The 18,850-nt window shown below is 40.6% G+C and overlaps 1 protein-coding gene across 1 annotated transcript in view; it reads right to left on the bottom strand.

The window, feature by feature from the left end:
- The window catches only part of RAPGEF3 (Rap guanine nucleotide exchange factor 3), a 764,587-nt gene that overhangs the window by 260,397 nt on the left and 485,340 nt on the right, over positions 1-18,850 (bottom strand). Inside the window, exon 17 of the mRNA XM_069653198.1 lies at positions 14,299-14,380. Within this exon, the coding sequence (XP_069509299.1) occupies positions 14,299-14,380 (82 nt within the window). The remainder of the gene's footprint in view (positions 1-14,298; positions 14,381-18,850) is intronic.

The raw sequence follows: 18,850 nt of genomic DNA, 5'->3' as shown, positions 1-18,850 counted from the left end.
TTGAAAAACACTTGAACAATACCGGAATTAAGATTGAACAGACTAAAGAGTGGCTGGAAATAAGAAAAGAGGACACTAAGCAGTCAATAAGAGATATATTAATGCAATTGGAAAAACATTCGTGAATTCAGCAGACATTAAGAAGAAGAGAGGAAAGAGAGGTGCGGTGATGCTCGCGATATCATTGGTAATGTCTATAGTTGGAGCCATAATAGGTACCACAATATCAACAGCCAATTCTATTTTGGTAGGAACACTGAGTACTAAAGCGCAACAACTGAGTATTGACCTAGAAATAATACAAAAAACATTAGATGGAATTAGAGGGGGACTGGATGAACAAGTAAGATTCATAAATGAAACTGCAATCATTCTAAATGAACAAGCGGATGTAATGCAACGGGCGACTAAAATAATACTTAAGCATGACAGAACTTTAAATGAAATATTGAACATAATGAGTCCTGTTGATAGACTATTAACGAATTATATGAGAGAAGTTCAAACGGCAGTTTCACAATTGATTCAAGGACATATCCCTTGTATTTTGTTTCGCAGGATATTATTCGTCAAATGATAGAAAGATTGACCAGGAGGGAAATTGATATAATACAGGTAAAAATTGCATTCGAAATGGGTAATGCAATGCCGTTATATGTGGACTTGGAAAGACTAGAGATCGGATTTTTGCTATGCATCCCATATGTAGCCCCTGAACTTATTTACCAAACGAAGTGGGCACACAACGTGGGATTTTGGCAAGAGGACAAATCTATTAAGATTAAGACTCCAGAAGTGGTGGCATTTCAGTTATGGGAACCTGAAGTTTATTTAATACCAAACCTGGAAACATGTGTAAAATTTAAAGAACAAAATTATATGTGTCCAGGTAAACCGTTTGTTCCTGATGCCACAGATGCTATTTGTGGTTTGAAATCTGACCCAAGTATACCAGAAGGATGTCAAGTGATTATTAGCAATATGGGGAGTGAAGAAATGGCACAGGCTAAGATGGTCAGAGGTAATTGGTTGGTCAGCACCTGTTTAAAGAACATGACGGTAGTACATTTAAACCATGGAACATACGTGGTTAAACAGGTGAAATGTAATGTTTTTTATTTACAGGTTCCAAAGGATACAATTGTGTCAATTGGGGGGTTAACATTGTTTCATGTAACAAATGATGTTTGGGAAAGCCAAGTGGAATATATCGATTTTTTTCAAAGGGATACTTTTCCAATAGATCCGGATGTGGAATATTTATTGAATCACAAAGAAAGACATGTTATAAAAATGAATTTGAGAAAAAAACAATATTACAATTAGTAATCTGGGGATAATAGAAGTGGAAAGATTTAATTGGGGAACCTGGGGGGAACGCTCAATAGTGGGTTTGGCTGTCCTGGTGCTAATCATGGGTGGATGGTTGATTGTGCTATCAGTAAAAATGAAAATGCTACTGATTTTACTAGCTACGTCAGGAAGAGAAAGATATCCCAATACACATGCATTTTAAAAGAAAAAAAAAGAACAAGTTGTTTTTAGGAATTGGCTTGGAGCGGAGCCAAGTTCTAAAAACAAAAGGAGGGTATGTAAGGATATTTGGCGTGTTACAGCACAGAGTACAGCACTACTGCACAGGTAGCAATTTTTTTTTTATGCAGCACCACCAAATGGGTGTGGTGCATTGCTATATGTGTTGCCAGATTAACATGGACATATAAGTAAAGACAGGCTATTCAGTCAAAAACGATTTTAACATATAAGATGCAAATCTATTTTTACAGTTAAAAGCACACGTGCACACTCATAAATGCACACTATTTTTCACCTGAAATGCCTATGGTGCAAGAGACACATTTGAAAATTAATAACTAACATTATTAATAAGTAACCTGACTAATAAAACTGCATTTAACATAACCCACTAATAAAAATGTGTCTCCACTGCAGAATTAGGCCTACTCTGAAAGTGAACTTTTAAACGCACATTCATTTTTTTCTTTTTCTCTGCTGCTCTGTCCACATAACTACAGGAAGCAAAAGGGCTCGAAGGAACAGGAAATCAGTTGGTTACAAATAATTACTGTAGAAATGAGCCATTGTGTAGTGAGGGAGGTGATGGCATGATTGATTTCTGATTGGAGCAGCGTCATAGCAAGTATCATGCTAGAGGCAGTGATGAGAGTTTTGCTGGGGGAGCTTGAAGAGAGGGGGAGGACAGTCGGGATTTGGCAGAGCTGGGAGAAGGACCTGTTTCCTGGCTGAAGCATTCCTGCTGCAAAAGCTGAGAATTCCAGGCAATAACCCCGGTTTGAGAACGAAAGACGCTTGTTTTCACTGGGGTTAATCTTCAAGGGAGCCAAATTCAGAAAGAGAACAGCTGAAGAAAACTCATGCTGAACAGATAAGGTAATTACAGAAGTGTGGGGGCTGAGTGTGTACGAGAATATTCAGTCAGTGTAGGAAAGGAGATTCCTGTGCTTTAATCACATGTTTAATGTTGCAAATTGAGTTCTTGTATCCGCCACTCTCTTTTCAGTGCATCACAGACAATGCTGTTACTGTGCTATTTTATTTATTTCTGTAAAGAGTGAGATCGTGTTTAAATGCAACTTTTATAATACACAAAAATATTTGAAAGCAGACGGGTGGTGTGTTTTATATTTACCAATACACTGCTGATGATGTGGGGAGATGTTTAGACAGTGCAATTGTCATTTTCAAGGTAGCTAAACGTCAAATTTGCTGCAGCCGTGTGCACAATGTAATTCAGTATGAGCAATTATAACTGTGTGTGTTGTAGTTTGTCGGAGGTCTATGAGTCGGCAAAAAGGGAGGCCCGGGACATAGTTCACTACCGTATATAAGATAGTGAAAATACCACATGATAGCTCGCTGCCGTAGATAAGACAGAGAGAAATTGCCCATGGTGGCACACTAAAAATGAAAATGTGGTGTTCCTGAAATGCAAGCCTGAGGTCTCTCTAGTGATTACACGAACAATCTAAGCAAAAATAAGGGGTTCTGGATATTGGGGCCACAAATAAAACAAGGGAATTATGCTCACCAAAATACCACCAACCACGCATACCAAATACGCATGTCTGTGTGCTGAAATAATGCATGTCCACTCTATTATTGTTGTACATGGCCCAATCTGAATACAAGGAGTGATTGTTGCCAAGTTATTTTTCGGCGGTAAGAAAATACCGTCAGGCCCCAAATCTCCACAAAATACCCTACAGAGAACAAAAAGGAAAGAGAACCAGCGAGTAAAAGTGAAACATTGAAGAACCCAATTATTCTATGTTAGGACATCCAATCATGTATGCATTGCAGACCCTGTGTTTAGTTTGCAGAATTACAGTTCAGTGTACAGTTATAATGTAGTGTAACCAGTTCAACAAATTAACACATTAACCATGTGGTGCCCTATCTTCTTGGAGAACTATTCATTTGTCTTAGTGTCCATAGGTTACATTGTGTCTGGCTGTGATACAAATATGTCATCCCTGTTATGGAGAATACATATCTGTATGAGACAAATAAATAGTTCTCCAAGAAGAGAGAGAGTACCATGAAGTTAATGTGTTAATTTGTTTAAATGGTGACACTACATTATAACTGTACACTGAACTGTAATTCTGCAAACTAAACACAGGGTCTACAATGCATACATTATTTACATCCAACCGATGACGTAATGACGTTACAACATCAGACGTCTATGACGTTATTTAAATAGCAGCCATTTTTACCGAATCACAGAAGATCACGAATGAGATTGCTAAGAGGTAAGCACCTATTGTGGTGGATACACTGTTCATCTTGCCCTTACAATAGGGTTTGGTGAAAAACATGATTACTTTAGCAATATACTTTGATTTTAGATCCTACTTGGCTCAACCAATCACTTGATCTTAACACACGAGTGACAAAAGTCTAACTAAATAAGCAGACACAATACCCTGCTCTTCAAAAGCACTCTTTGACTCAGTGAGTGTTCCAGACTTACCTATAGAATTAGTAATATGCCCCCACTATATGGTATCTAGTTACCTGAATTCTTGTCCTCATTGTCTTCATTAGAATCATAACAGAATCAAAGGAAGACGTTTGGGTCTTCACCTAAAATTGCCACTCAGAAGGTAGACCATCAAACACTTCAAGAGGGATGAGTGGTCCCTAATCTTCTTGCAATGTATGCATTTATCACACTAGTTCATTACAACAATAGAATATTAATAAGCTATGCAACAGTGGTTCACAGTTGTAGATTAATTTATTGAGTGAGACTCTGTTACCCGATTAATAGGTGGGGGGAATCTCATTGAGCACAATGGGACAAACGGCCTCTAATTTAAGAGAAGACATCATTGACCTATCGATATACATGAAGTCAACCAGGTGATCAATTACGCAGTCCCCAATGATAAGATTACAGATCTCATAGAAGAGATATTGAGATGTATACATTATCAACTTACTTACAGTAGGTTTACTTTTACTTATTCTCCAGATATTTCACAAAGTGCGAAGAATTATAAATCATCACAAAGATATTTGCTCCTGACGAAAGGGTTGAACCCGAAACCATTAATCACCCTATAAGTGTTGTTAACATCCTATCAATACACTAATTAGCTCCATTTAAATGGGTGTGCACTCCATAAGTGACTTGTCAGTAAAACACCCTTTAGCCAGGATCTCTTTGACCTACCTCTGTGCTTTGAAGCGGAATCCTGTGTTATTTCTAAGCAGTCTTCAGTAACATAATGGCATAACTGTAACAATAGTCCAGCTCTTGGTGTAATAAAAATGTGGTACTTGTTTTATAATAAATATGTGTGTCCTTGCATCTCTTCCTTGCACTGAATTCTGGGATGCATTTACCCACTCTGCCATAGTATGCTGCATCACTCTGCTAGTTATGGTGAAAGACACAGCAACAATGGTGGCAAAACTCTTGTGCGTGCCAAAAACCTCCAAAACCGTGTTCCTCAACACACAAAAAGATGGATGCACAACCTGCCTCCCATGGTGCATGTTTGGGGGAATAGAGCACACCCTGCAGAACATGTGCCAGTGGTCTCCATGAAACTAAAAAAATGTGCCTTTAAATGACATTTACTTTGTGCTAAAAACTCCAAAATGCCTGTACTCAACAGTACTCAACATTCAAAATCTTGCTTGGCACTAAAATTCAGTATTCTTGAAGCATTGTGAATGTATAAGGTCCTAAAATGTGAAGAGCAAAACCTTTTCTCAGAAAAACCTGATTGCCTGTGGATGACAGCCCCTGTCAAAATCTGTGTGCAGCACACTTGGCTACCTGTGAATAACAGCCCTGTGACATGAGCTCTCCTGATCAAACTTCAAAGTATCTAAACTAAGTCTGCCGGATTAGCAAACATTAAATGATTGTTGCTAAAAGGAATACAGATCTCAGTTGTGTTTTTGATCCCACAGGTTTAAAGCTAACAAAGTAATTTATTTATGTCATTTGATGCAACAAGTGGTCTCTGCTGGATTTTAAGAAATTAAGAATAAATTAGCCTGGCTGGGCCTGCAAGAAGTGGAAAAACAAGTTTCTCCCAAGGGGAGGGAAATCCTCTCAGCAGAAACTCAATGATAGATGAAAATTGTGGCTTAGGCTAGATTTTTGTCTACAGCGAGGAATGAACAATGCAGATCCTCCAGCCCAGGAAACGGACATGTGAAGGGGTCGCAAACTGCTCCTTGAAGGAATTCCCCTACTCTTTGAGCTCCAGGGAGAGACAAAGGGCGGACCATTTGCTGCCAAGAATAAATAATGAACAATTTGTAAAGACTCATAACTTGTTATTCAAATTAGTGAAAAATGTAAAAAGGACAGATTTATTAGTCTAATTTTTGACTTTACGTTTGAAGAGGCGGTGGTGCTGTGTAATTTATTCTGGACAGGAATGGCAATATATGTGGTTTTATGTGAACTGTATTAATGCTAGAATTGTCAAACGTTACGCACACATCCCTATGGTAAACACACACATGTGTGGACATTTGCGGAAAGTTTGGAAAATGTGTTCATGGCGAAATGGACAACATTCTGCAGAAAGGTGAAACAAGATCCCACAGCTGCAGGATTTTGAGGAAATGCTACCACATAAAATATGGAATCTGTGTGTGTGATTTTTGCGGAGGATACCAATGAATAAATATGTATATAGGACAAAATTCGATTTTAATATTAGGGGCTAGGGGAGGTTTCTAAGAACTGTAAAAGCCAAACCATAAAAGTGACATCATCCGTCCTTGATCCAATCATTCAGATGCAAGGCGGAGATGAGGTCCTGATCCAATCCCAGTTCCTAGGGGCAGGTTTAGCTAAGCCGGCCCATACACCCATTTTGTGATGTCATTTGAAGGGATAAATAGAGACAACTGACAACACATAGGGACTTACTCACTCCCTCACTGAGTCAGCTGATTCCAGCAAAGCACTCTGTTCCAGCATTCTACATCCAGCCTTTAACATCCCTCCAAATCCAGATGCCAAGAATCTTGCCAAGCAGTAGCTGAACCATTTTCAGCAAGGCCTCAATCCTCACACTTATTCTCACAACCCAGTGAACCGCTGTGGTGTGGGAAATCATTCTGAACTAGCATCCTGAAATTATCTTGCTTGCTACCATAAGGCTTGCTTGATGAACTCGCTATCCCGCTGATTTGAACTACCCAGAAACAAGAAGGGCAGATCCTGTGCATTCCGGTGCCCGGCCTAGCTGATCCAGTCCCGCGCCTGATGTGCTGTCCTTCCTTGATGGACCCAATCCATTGACCAGAACTGTGACCGTCCAAAAATCTTAAATCCCTGTGGATTGTGAGTATTAATAGGACGCTAGAGAACTATTGTATACCTTGCCTATCCTGTTCTACTCTCATCTCCGAACTATCCCTATTTTCATAAACTGAAACGTGTCAAAATCTGTAGTGCTATCTTATTCTGTCTAGTTGCTAAAGCACCATTTTCATAGTCATCTTTATTGTGTAACTCTGATCCATAATCCCACTTTGAGTCTTTGGACTGGTGCCGCCGGCAAAGTGATGGGGATCTGTTACTAAAGTCATGAATCAGTCTCAGAACTTACTGTGTCCCGACTTGGTCGCCTAGCCAAATGCTCTAGTCTTCAGTAAAAGCATAAGCCATATTTTCCGATCCTAAACTGAAGTCTTGTCCAAATTTTGTGACTTTATTTTCAAAAAACACCTCGTACTAAAACCTCCACAACTCCCTCAATTTTTAAGATAGAAGCGAAATGTCAACTCCCATCTGTACCTAACATCCTTAGCTATCTCTAGAATGATTGACCCGTTATATCAAAAATCGCATAAGGAAAAGTGTGCCGCAAATTGACATTTTGAAAAGTTTTACAAGTGTAGATTAGCTTTAAATTATTCCCCACTTTGACTTTGGGATTTCAAATGTTTTCTTTTGATTAAATCATTGCTTTCGTTTGCGTGTGTCTGTTCAAAGCGGTTCCCATAGAAATGTATAATAATTTAAGCATTTTGACCACATTTGGTGTTTTTGCTCAGCCAATTTCAAAGCCATTCTGACAGTTGAAAAGTCAATTCCGTTTTTCTCTAGTGTTTAAAGGGGGAAGGTGGGAGTGATATTCTGTTGACCTGTGTTATTCCTGATTACCTGCTCTCGCCTCACATCTATTTAATTACCTATTGGTGGGTTGAGGGGTGTTGCAGGGAGAAGCCTTAACCATAGTGCTATCTGTTCTAAATCAATCCAAAAGTATTCTTTCTTTGCTGCAATTGTTTTTGTGCTCATTACTTGATTCCTAGTGTATTAAAGATATTATTCAGTGTTCTGTCACCCCATTGGTGATTGTTGTTACCTAGTAAAATATATCGTAATTTAAATTCTAAATACAAAAATAAATATTTACCTTTGCAAACTAGCCCGATTCCTGGTTCAGTGTGACCGGGGGGGTGGGGCGGAATTTCAGGAGAAGGGTGTGATATGAATGGTATATCGTTCAGAATATTGAACTTATAGATAAATAATAAATAAGGGTTTAATTTGCGCACTACATGCTGAGCGAGACTTGGGTGTGTGCCAGATTGAAATCACAAAGACTACCTGTTAATAACATGGATTGGCAAACCAATAGTTGTGGCTCTTCTGTGGGCATTAGATAGACATTTGCAGGGCACTGTTATAATATGCCGAGGTTCTAACACCATTTGCCAGCTGTTGCCATCTTTGGCAGTGCCTGGAAAATGACTCACCCATGCCAGGCCCCCATAAAAGCTAAAACTGTTGACTTTGTCAATTCTTGTTTATACATTGAGCATACCGGTTTTATGTGTGTGAAACCCCAGAGGATTACGCCTAATCAGGCAGGTTCAATCCAAACCCTGCAATCGGTAACAGTTATTAATGCATGCATAGTTTGCATCACCAAAGCTTCCTAACTCGTGATGGAATAGTGTAAGGGGTCGTACATGGAGCCTGCTACCATAGGAGATTACTTGGAAATAAATAGAAAATTAATGTTTATCTTGACTTTTAAAACACTGGTGCAAAAGATTGAGGTGGTAGTGCTCTACAGTTGAGGAACGCAGGCGAGTCTACATAATTACCAGAGTAAAATAGACACTGTCACAGTGCGCTCACTTGCAAGCGATTCATTTGTGAAACATAAATGTTGCGGGTACTGTGCCTTAACAGTACCCCCAACTGTTATGTTTCACAATATATCGCTTGCAAGTCAGCGCAGTGTGATGGTGCTTATTTCACACTGGTGTCTTCCGAGTCCAGTCGGGTAATTGGACTCACCAGCCCCAGTTAACCACTGCAGACCTGCGTGTCGCTGCTGCATTGTATTAATTGCATATATTGATTGTTGATTAAAAGCGCAGGGGGTTCGGCTTCTAAGTGCCCAACACTGTCTGTGCAGAATTGCCAGGCAGTGTGTGACATAGGCTTCCAACATGGTGCAGATCTCCGACTCCCATGGACCAGTCTTCACCTCTTAGTGTGGCAACTGGGTAATAACTGGGCATCTCATTGGATAATACACAGATGCCCTTTCGTTATGGAATTAGGAGGTAGCTAGGTTTATGGTACAGCAGAGGCCTGAAACCTTTGGTTCCCCAGATGTTCTTGACTACAACTCCCAGTACCACTAACTATCCAGGGCATTGGCGAGGGATCATGGAGTATGGAAGTCGTAGTTTAAAATATCTGGAGAGTCGCAGTAGCAGACGCCTGAGTTACAGAAATTCTGCTGTTGAAGCAGGACTGATTGGCATGCTAAAATAATGATTTTTGAGATTCAACAAAGGTGGAGGTAAGGCAGTGCCTCAATTCTCTAAACAAATTAGGTCCATGCAGATCTGTGGTTTGTGTCAGAGCCAGAGTTGCAATTTCACTACACTCATTTTTACAGGAAGTGACATCAAACAAATGGGACCTAGCCAATGACAGACCATTTAATATATATATATATATATATATATAGAATCAAAAGCAACGCGGAAAGGGCCGAGGCAGAGGAAAGGGAAGAGGAAAGGGACAGAAATCGCGAGGAGGAATACAACTCGGCGAGGCCAGCGTGGGAAACGGCCCAGAAGTATGCCAAGAGAGCAGAGCAACGCGCTCTGGGACCAAAAAATAACCACTGACAAAATGAAGCTGTGTCAAATTATCAATTTGTCCTCTCATGTCCTCACCAAAGCCCAAACCTCGGTTCTTTCGCTTGGACTTAACTTTTGCCCCACCAAAGCATTTGATTACGTCCAGGTACGCCTTGATTTATATAAATTTATCCGAAAGATCAGACTTAAGAAATGTTTTTCTCTAAACCCTACCGTGCCAAAACCACCAACACCTCGTATGGGCCGTACTAACCTTTTGATCTCCGATATTCCATCTCTTATGGATCTGGCCTGCCTTGAAGATTCTGACTTTTATCCCTCCAATGCTTGTCTTGCTGATTTTGACATTGACCCTGACTGTGATGTACACACCAAACTCAAGGGTAAATCTAAATTTAATCCACAGTTCCCCGTTGGTGGATGTATCAAAGCATTTTACGATTTGTGTATTAGTGATTTCAGAAAACTACGGAGAAGTACCATCAAGAATAAACACAATCTCACCTCTGCCCAATTTATGGCCATCAGCGAACTACAAAGCCATCTGAATATTATCATCAAACCGGCCGATAAGGGGTCAAACATTGTAATTCAAGACAGAGTACATTATGTGGCGGAGGCCAATTGTCAACTCAAGGATCGACTATGCTATGCCCAATTTTCAAAAAATCCTTTTGGTGACATACAGTCTGAACTCACAAATGTGTGTACTAAACGGGTTGACATTGGCCTTATTGATGATGATTTTGTTAAATTTCTTGTTTCATCCTGTTACACTATACCTACTATCTATTTTTTACCCAAAACTCACAAATCTCTTATTCATCCACCGGGGAGACCTATTGTTACTTTATGTGGTTCCCTCCTTGAGCATTTGGCCCAGTTTGTTGACGAAACCTTATTTCCTCTTGTGTCAGTTTTACCCTCTTATTTGCGGGATACCAAGGACTTTTTGCAACATATTTCTAACACACCCTGGGAGGATGGTCTGCTTCTAGCAACCCTTGATGTTGTCTCCCTTTATACCTCCATTGACCATCAAGTTGGTATGGGAGCTTGTAAATATTTCCTTGACACCCGCTCACTGAATTTTCATAGTCACAGTTCCATGATCCTTGAAATGCTGTCCTTCTGTCTAAATAACAATGTCTTTTTGTTCAAGGGTTCCTTTTTTCGTCAGGTAAGGGGCACCGCCATGGGCAGTACCTTTGCCCCATCCTATGCAAACTTGACCATGGGATGGTGGGAGGCTACTTTTCTCAGTGATTTGCTTGCATTCAGCTTTGCCACACATATTGTCGCTTGGTGGCGATACATTGACTTTGTTTTTGTCATATGGAAGGGGACCGAAGTTGAGTGGCAATCATTTGTGAAACATATCAATACTAACATGTCTAATCTGCGTTTCACAGGGTGCAACACCATGACTGAAATTGTCTACCTACATGTAGTTGTGACCCTTGAAAGATCTGGTTTTCACACAGCACTACACGAAAAACCCTCAAATACCGGTCTACCCTTACATGCAACTAGTTGTCATCCTACGTCATCTAAACGTAGTATTCCATATGGTGAATTCATCAGATATCGCAGGAATTGTACAGATCTAGCATCCTTTGACCATCATTGTGCCTTGGCGGCTCTAGACTTTGTCAAGCAAGGCTATGAGTGCAGAATCATAGAAATGCCCTATACCAAAGCACGCCGACTATGCAGGGACCATTTATTGTACGGCATTAAGCCTGCTAGAACTGCCGTCGATGATGAACCCCGACTTATTGTCACATTTGACAATGCCTCTATCTATATCCGCAAAATCATAGAGCGACATTGGCGGGTTCTCAGCGTTGACAAAGACTTATGCCCTTTACTTTCCAAACGTCCAACCATCACGTACAAACATGTACCCTCGCTCAGGGATAAACTAGTCTCTAGTTTTTTGCCACCTATTAACACCAATCCTTCTCTTATGAAATCATTGATGGAATCCCCCATAGGCTTTACCAAATGTTCTAAATGTAAGGCCTGTGCTCATGCCACTGCATGTAAATCCTTTTTACATCTGGTCACCCAATGCAATCAGTTAATCAAGTATTCAATGAACTGTGATACTGCCTTTGTGGTTTATGTTCTTTCATGTCTCTGCATGAGATGGTATGTCGGGAGTACCACATGTAAGCTTAAGCTCAGAATATTGCAGCACCTTAGGGCAATTAAAAACTCAGATCCCGCATACCCTATGGCCAAGCACTTTAAGCAAGAACATAATAATGACCTCACTCTTCTTAAATTTTTTGCAGTGGCACACATTCCGATCCATCCTAGAGGTGGAGATCGCGTGTTAAAACTAAGACAGCTGGAGACCAGATTCATTTTGGATTTTGACACCAAGTTCCCTAATGGTCACAATCTCGACGAGAAGCTTTATACGTTTTTGGGTACATAAGAGAGTATTTACCCCCTGCTGTTCTTTGGACTGGTTTGCCTTCCTCTACTAATCCTTTTGATTATATTTAGTTGACGGGATTGTGTTTTTTCATTGTATATTTTTTGGGGAAAAAAAATGCTTTTTTCATTTCACTGATCAGTACCTGACCTGTGTTCAAGTTTCATCCTTTCTCTTTACCACTATGGTGGCTACATTATCATTATGGTTTGTAATTGAGATTGGCTTTATTTTCAAGTTGCTCCATTCACGACCTAGGAGGACATTAGGCACATTTTATTTATTTTTTCATTGCAGTCTCGGTGTTCAATAATATGGTATTCTATGTCACCCTCTCCACTATGGTTATTGGGTTTCTTCATTTTTTTAACTCTTTATTACAAGACATTTTTATTTGTGCATTTTGTATAAGTTTATTCCAAATTTGTTTTCTTTTGTTCAGGTACTCAGTCAGGCTTAAAAAAGTTTACATCTATGGGTCTCATGCCCGCATTATACAGGTGTAGTCATGTGTAGGTTGTCTGCACAGTTCTCATTTGTGATGTGCTGACGATACAATCTGCCAATTTTCTTGCCATATTGCTGCTAATTGTGGTTGCCTACGTGACTTTGCTTATTTGCACATTTTCATGTTGCTCTTGATTGGCTTGCACTTGCACTTTATGTCAATATTGGTTAGCGTATGAAATGCTTTTTGATTGACTTGTATATATTATTGTTGGCTTGCATTTTATTACCAGGACTGTATTCTTGTTCTTTTATACATATTCATATTTCGATCATGATGGATCTTTGATCATATTGTACATGCTTTCCTGCTTGCATTTTTGCACAAGATCTATGGTTTAGTTGGCTTATAGAAACCATTATTGGCAGGCACTTAGCCACCGGAACTGCAATGTTGCTCTCTTTGCACATATTATTGTTACGAATGTGATGCAATGTTTGCCATCCTGTACATACTTATGCTGCTATCTTGCTTGTTTGCACAAAGCCATATTGTCCTTTCTGGATGCCAGGGTGGCACAGTCTATCTTTGTATAGCTTGTGTCGATATGCATATACAGTTTGTTTTGAGAGGACATACTGGTTGGCCCTTTTAACTTCCATGTATATGATGGCATTATATTGCTTTTTAGCCTGATTTACAATTGACTGACCGATTCATAGAAGATGCAATCTGATTTATGCAAGCGCACTATGCACTCACTTAATTATCAAATATGTATTGTAATGTCTTGTTTTTAACCAGTAATACACAGTGGAAATTGGGGTGCATGGGAATCGGCTCAAATGGCTATTTTTCGGTATTTGACCATTTGTTTGTCTGGGATGCCTTTGGTCTTTATATTTAAAACCGGTATAATTTGATTATTCAATTGACCTCTTCCATCGATCTTTGCTTGTTACATTGCTGGCTAAGATCCGACTTTCCCTTCCAACATGGCCGCCATTGAATCAGTCCCTGTATGCACCCCTATTTCAATTGACATAGATGATGGACTACATGCTTTCTTAACTGTGTCTTTGTCCTTGGTTGTGTTATGTGATCAAGCGCTCAGTTGAGCATGAAATGCGTTGTAAGCGGGCCGTGCCCATAGGCGTCCTGCCTGTTTTGCTGTTTCCCCAGCCATTTGCTCTGCACATTATGTGCAGTTTTTTTCATTAAATGACTTCCTATTATTCCGTGTGAGCTACGTTTCTTTTCCTTCCCTTCTGGGATTGCAGGATTTTACTGGGTCCACGGAGAGTGCGGTCCGTCCCCTCTCCACTTTTTTCTTCATATATATATATATGTATATATATATATATATATATATTAAAACTCTATTGAAGATTTAGAGCTGTCATATTAAAAAGCAGCGCTTGATAACAGTTGCAGATAACGACCTATGTTAACAACAAAAAAACGTGCACCTACTAAAGACATAATTGTTTCTGAAAGTTCGTTAGCTAGATCGCGAGAGCTGAACGGAATTAGTTAATTACTGCTTCCAAATAAACGACTCCCCTGGATGTCGACCCAACCCTAAATATTAAATCACTCTCTACTACAGAGTACATTTCTCATTTTAAAACATGGTCACTTGCCTTTCTTTGTAGCTGCGTCACACAGTGAGCAATACACGCCCCACACCGCCCAAAGCACATTGCGCGGTAACATGCATTGCTTTAAAACAAATAACGGTTACCTTTATCCTGAGCCTGGATGACGTACATACTGTTTGGGATTCCGTCTTCAAGGCCGGCGAACCAATTGCCATAGCTTCGAACCTGAGGGCGATGAGAGAACAGTGTGGGGTGTAATTGTACAGCTATGTGACATAAACAAAGAACGCGTGATCCTGTGTTCTAGGTGTAAACGTGCAGGTAGCGAAATGTAACCACTTTTAGAATATACAGGAATGCTCAAAGATGATCTGTTATGCCTCACACTGTACTTAGTATGGAGCACCCACAAGGACAAGAATTACATTTTTAAAACCTTGGTTTTTTTGTGGTTGGTTTCTCCGCACAAAATGATGTAAATATTCAAATTCCTCCGTTACACTTGCATGCTTTATGTGACCATCAGTATGCATCTCCGACCCTCCTTTCCCAATCTTTTCTGCTGCAGCCCAATCCCATGTTCAGCATCCTGCTATTGGTACTCATTTGCCTACATTTGATTGGTGATTCTCTAGCCAAGAACTCCACATCTTCTCCTTGTGTGCAAAAGCTTCTCTGCATGCCATGCTCATTCCATTCCTCTCTCTCCCGCTGTCTCGTCGTGCAGGGTCCGGGCAAAACAAATTAGCCACAATTTATATACATTTTCAATGATTGTTTTATTTTAGGTGCTTTGTGGCTGTACATTAAAACCTTCAGCACGAAAAAAAAAACACATTATAAAACCATACGTCCACTTAGTGTAGATCTTAAGATCATAATAATAATAATACACAAATTACAGAATATAAATAGCAAATATGAATGTGCATACAAATTCAAAGTGAATTCCACCAATTACAACTGCGACAACAAAGATACCAACTAAAAATAATAAAATGAGATCTAGTAATCGGACTAATCGGACTTCAACGCAACAAACCAATACTCTTCTTCTGAATGTGAAAAGCTCCTGCAGGCATAATCAAAGACTAAGCTGTGTAAATTTACACTCCAAAATTGGTCAGATTGTATTCCTTCTATAGGACCACCAAGCCTATTGTAGCCCCTGACCTATATGTCCTGCAATAACTGATAGGCCATAAGTAATTGCCTAGCTGTTTCAATCAAACTCACATAGGCAACATTTCTTATCCTCCCTCGGAATGCCCCTCCAGGAGCGATTTATGTAATCAAAAGTTAAGGCGTAAGTAAATAATAAAATGGCCGAATGCTAGTGAAGAACATTTTAACAATAAGTGCAGGGAGAATCCAAGAAGAACCCTTGCATGGAATATTCCACACATCTACTTTTGAGGGATAGGGCTTCGATGTTCTGTATGATATATGATATGATAGGTTATTTATAACGTGCTTAATACCCAGAAGTTTCTAAGCGCGGACACAGGATCGAAACTGTGTTGCTCCGTGTCATCTTGCTCCAAGGAGAGCATGTTGCCACTGACCTATCCTCCCTGCCCTGACCACAGCTTGCATTTTTTATCTTGAGGAGTTGGAACAAATTGGAAGACAATCCAATTTATCTAGGCAACTTACCGAGGCAAGAGGCAGAGTTTCCAAACCCTATAGAATGCCCGGTATTATGCTAATTTTATGAATTTGCAATAATATGCAACAATCACTCAAGATTATATTCATCTTTCCTTGAAATGAAATTTCTATGCTTTGGGCTGATGGTCGTGTCATTATGGGCATTCCTAGATAACAATACTTATCTAGGACTTCCAAGCCAAACCCTTCCCCCACCACCAGCCTCAGGCAAAACACGTTTTCTTAGCTGGACATTTGCCAATAATTATGACTTTGGTCTTGTTAAAGTTTATTTCCATATTATTATGGGTGGCGCAGACTAACATACCTCCAGAGAAACATGTTTGTGTCCAATACGAGGTGGAACGTTTTTTTCTTCTCTAACGGCAGTGTCCATATCAGATGCATACAAGTTGTACAAGGGTGCCAACACGCAGTCTGACTGTAGTCTGCATGGTCATTACATAGTCTGACCATACTGGTCAGTTCGACACAGAGACTGAAGTTTTAGGGTACATTTGATGAATGTAATGCAACAGTATAGGGTCAATGCCCCACTGTGCCAATTCTTCCCATAACCTTGATCAAGAGATGCAGTCAAATGTACTTCGGTAATCTACATTAACATTGTGCTTTGTCAGCTTCGGACCCCTGTTTGGCGCACGTTTAATATATTACTCGTACCAACCCAATATTGGAGCTTCCGCAACAATAGGGCCGAAAATATTTTGCAGCAATAATCTATCATAGCAAGTAACCTGCAATTCATGGTGTCTTGCCTGTCGCCTCTCTTGAAGACAGCTACCAGGATAGATTCTTTCCAGCTGGATGGTATGTTGCCATTTTGAAAAACCTGAGTGAACTCTAGCTCCTAAAAATGCACCCAGAAATCAGGCTTGCTCTTTATTGTGGCATTAGGGAGGCCACCAGACACGGGTGCTTCTAGATCCCTTAATTTTCCTAATCACCAATAGGAGGTCTTCCGCTTCAAAACCATCCAGGCAAAGCTTGGTATGAAGCATAGAACAAGCGTCATTCCTGACATTCTTTGGGTTACAGTAGAGTTTTACAATATGTTTCATCCACCTTTCACTGGAAATGGGACCAATGTCAGTGGGGGTTTCCTCGGGCAAGTATTTCCTATAATGATGGCACATTCTTTTTGAGTCGTTCGTTTTGAGTAAAGAAAACAAGAATCTCCAATTGGCGTTGTAAGGCAATGTTTATAGTTTTGTAACCAATTCTTGTATTTTTTTTTTTTTCAAGGATCATTGCCAGTTAATATATTGAGGAGATTCCAAATATATCACAATTCCCAATACTTTTAAATTTGAGGACAACACCAGGTTTTCTCCCCAATAGTCCCGCATTCAGGGACACGACAAAAAAAAAAAAAAACATGCAAAATGTTTGCTGGTGACCCCTTACAACTTACACATTCGGTTGCATCCACAACACCCACTTTGAAGAGTCTGTGTGGCATATACATGGCCCTTTCCCATGAAGCAAGATTGGCGTGGCAATTGCCCATGCTGCAATTGCTTCTCAAGAAAGACATGCCACCCATGTAAGATACTTTATTAGGAACATTAACCTGCACCGGCAGTAGCCTTGAGTGTATTGCCACCCTCCTAAGGTTAATCATGTGTTGGTGCATTATGGTGCATGAATTTACCCTCCATCCTGTTTCCAATTATCACTCACTATAGTTAGGTCAGCCATGGGACATGTTTCAATCTCGTTAAAAAAAAAAGTCTAGAGCGTGCCTGCACCTTTAAACGGTCCTCCATTACCTTAGTTTCTATGGGGATGCCACATCCATTTCCTAAACATTTACCCATCATGTACCAGTACTGCAAACATCTGTTGAATTACTATTGTCCTAAGTTATGTTGGTTCTTTAAATCTTGATAGGACTTTAATCTCAATGGGGTTTCAAATAATCTTGCGGCTTTCGGTTGTGAACCCTTTATTCATTCAACCACTGTGCCACCTATGCGGCGTCTTACATTTTAGTGTCGGTCCTTCACCTGACAATGTAATGGTGCTCCTCCATACACTGCGTACTACACACGTGACTGGAGGAGGTATGTCCCTCTTTACCTCCCTGTATGACCAGTGTTTCCAAACCTTTCCTCCCGCTACTCTATTTCCTTTCCTGATTGCTCTGTTATTGTGTTAAAAAATATGCCACCATTTTGTCATATATTTCATATAACTGAGCAAAATATGTTATGTTATTTTGCACTTATATAGCGCCTTATATAGCATTGGTATGGTCTGAAGGCGCTGGTAGGTTGAACGCCCTTGGGAACCGAAGTTCAGGTCAGTAGAGAGAGTAGGGTGAGTTAACGGCGCGTGTGCGCAGCGGGTATGTGTGCAGCTGGTGCGGTATACGTGAAATAGCTGCTTCTTAGCTGTAGGTGTGGTGGTTGGGATCAGGGGTATGTGTTCGTTCTGGCAGGATTTATCCAGACCGACTGTGGCTGCGTTAGGCCTGAGGAGAACGCCTGGCTGGGGGGTGTGTAACCAGCAATGTTTACTTGGAGAGATGGGGTATGAGCGGGAGGTGTTGGTATGAGAACAGTTACACCGAATGGTGTCATAGTATCTCTGTGTTCTAGTTGAGTGGTGGTGTAAAGAAGAGAGTAAGCGTGGGGTGTGATATGATGGGTTACATGCTCTTTCAACGTTCCCTGCATTCCAGACCATACTATGTACGTTGCGCAGTTCTATGCGCTCCAGTCCATTCTATGGACTTTTATTCATTCCATGCGTCCCCGACAGCGCTACACACTCAGGTCTGCTCGATGCACTCATGCATTCCAGTCCACCCCGCAGCGCTCCTGACTGCCCCACGCATGCACCCTGTCTGCGCCTGTATTTCGCATTCACCCACCGTGCACAGTCACCCGCTCCCCGCATTCACCCGCTCCCCACACTCACCCGCTCCCCGCACTCACCCGCTCCCCGCACTCACCCGCTCTATGCACTCATCCGCTGCATGTACTCATCTGCTCTATGCGTTCGTGTTTTCTACGCATT

Source organism: Ambystoma mexicanum, chromosome 3q (assembly GCF_040938575.1).
Source record: "Ambystoma mexicanum isolate Mex_15411 chromosome 3q, UKY_AmexF1_1, whole genome shotgun sequence".
In the NCBI taxonomy this organism is placed as follows: Eukaryota; Metazoa; Chordata; class Amphibia; order Caudata; family Ambystomatidae; genus Ambystoma; species Ambystoma mexicanum.
The sequence above is the reverse complement of the archived record's forward strand: the minus strand, read 5'-3'. Positions and strand labels throughout refer to the sequence as shown.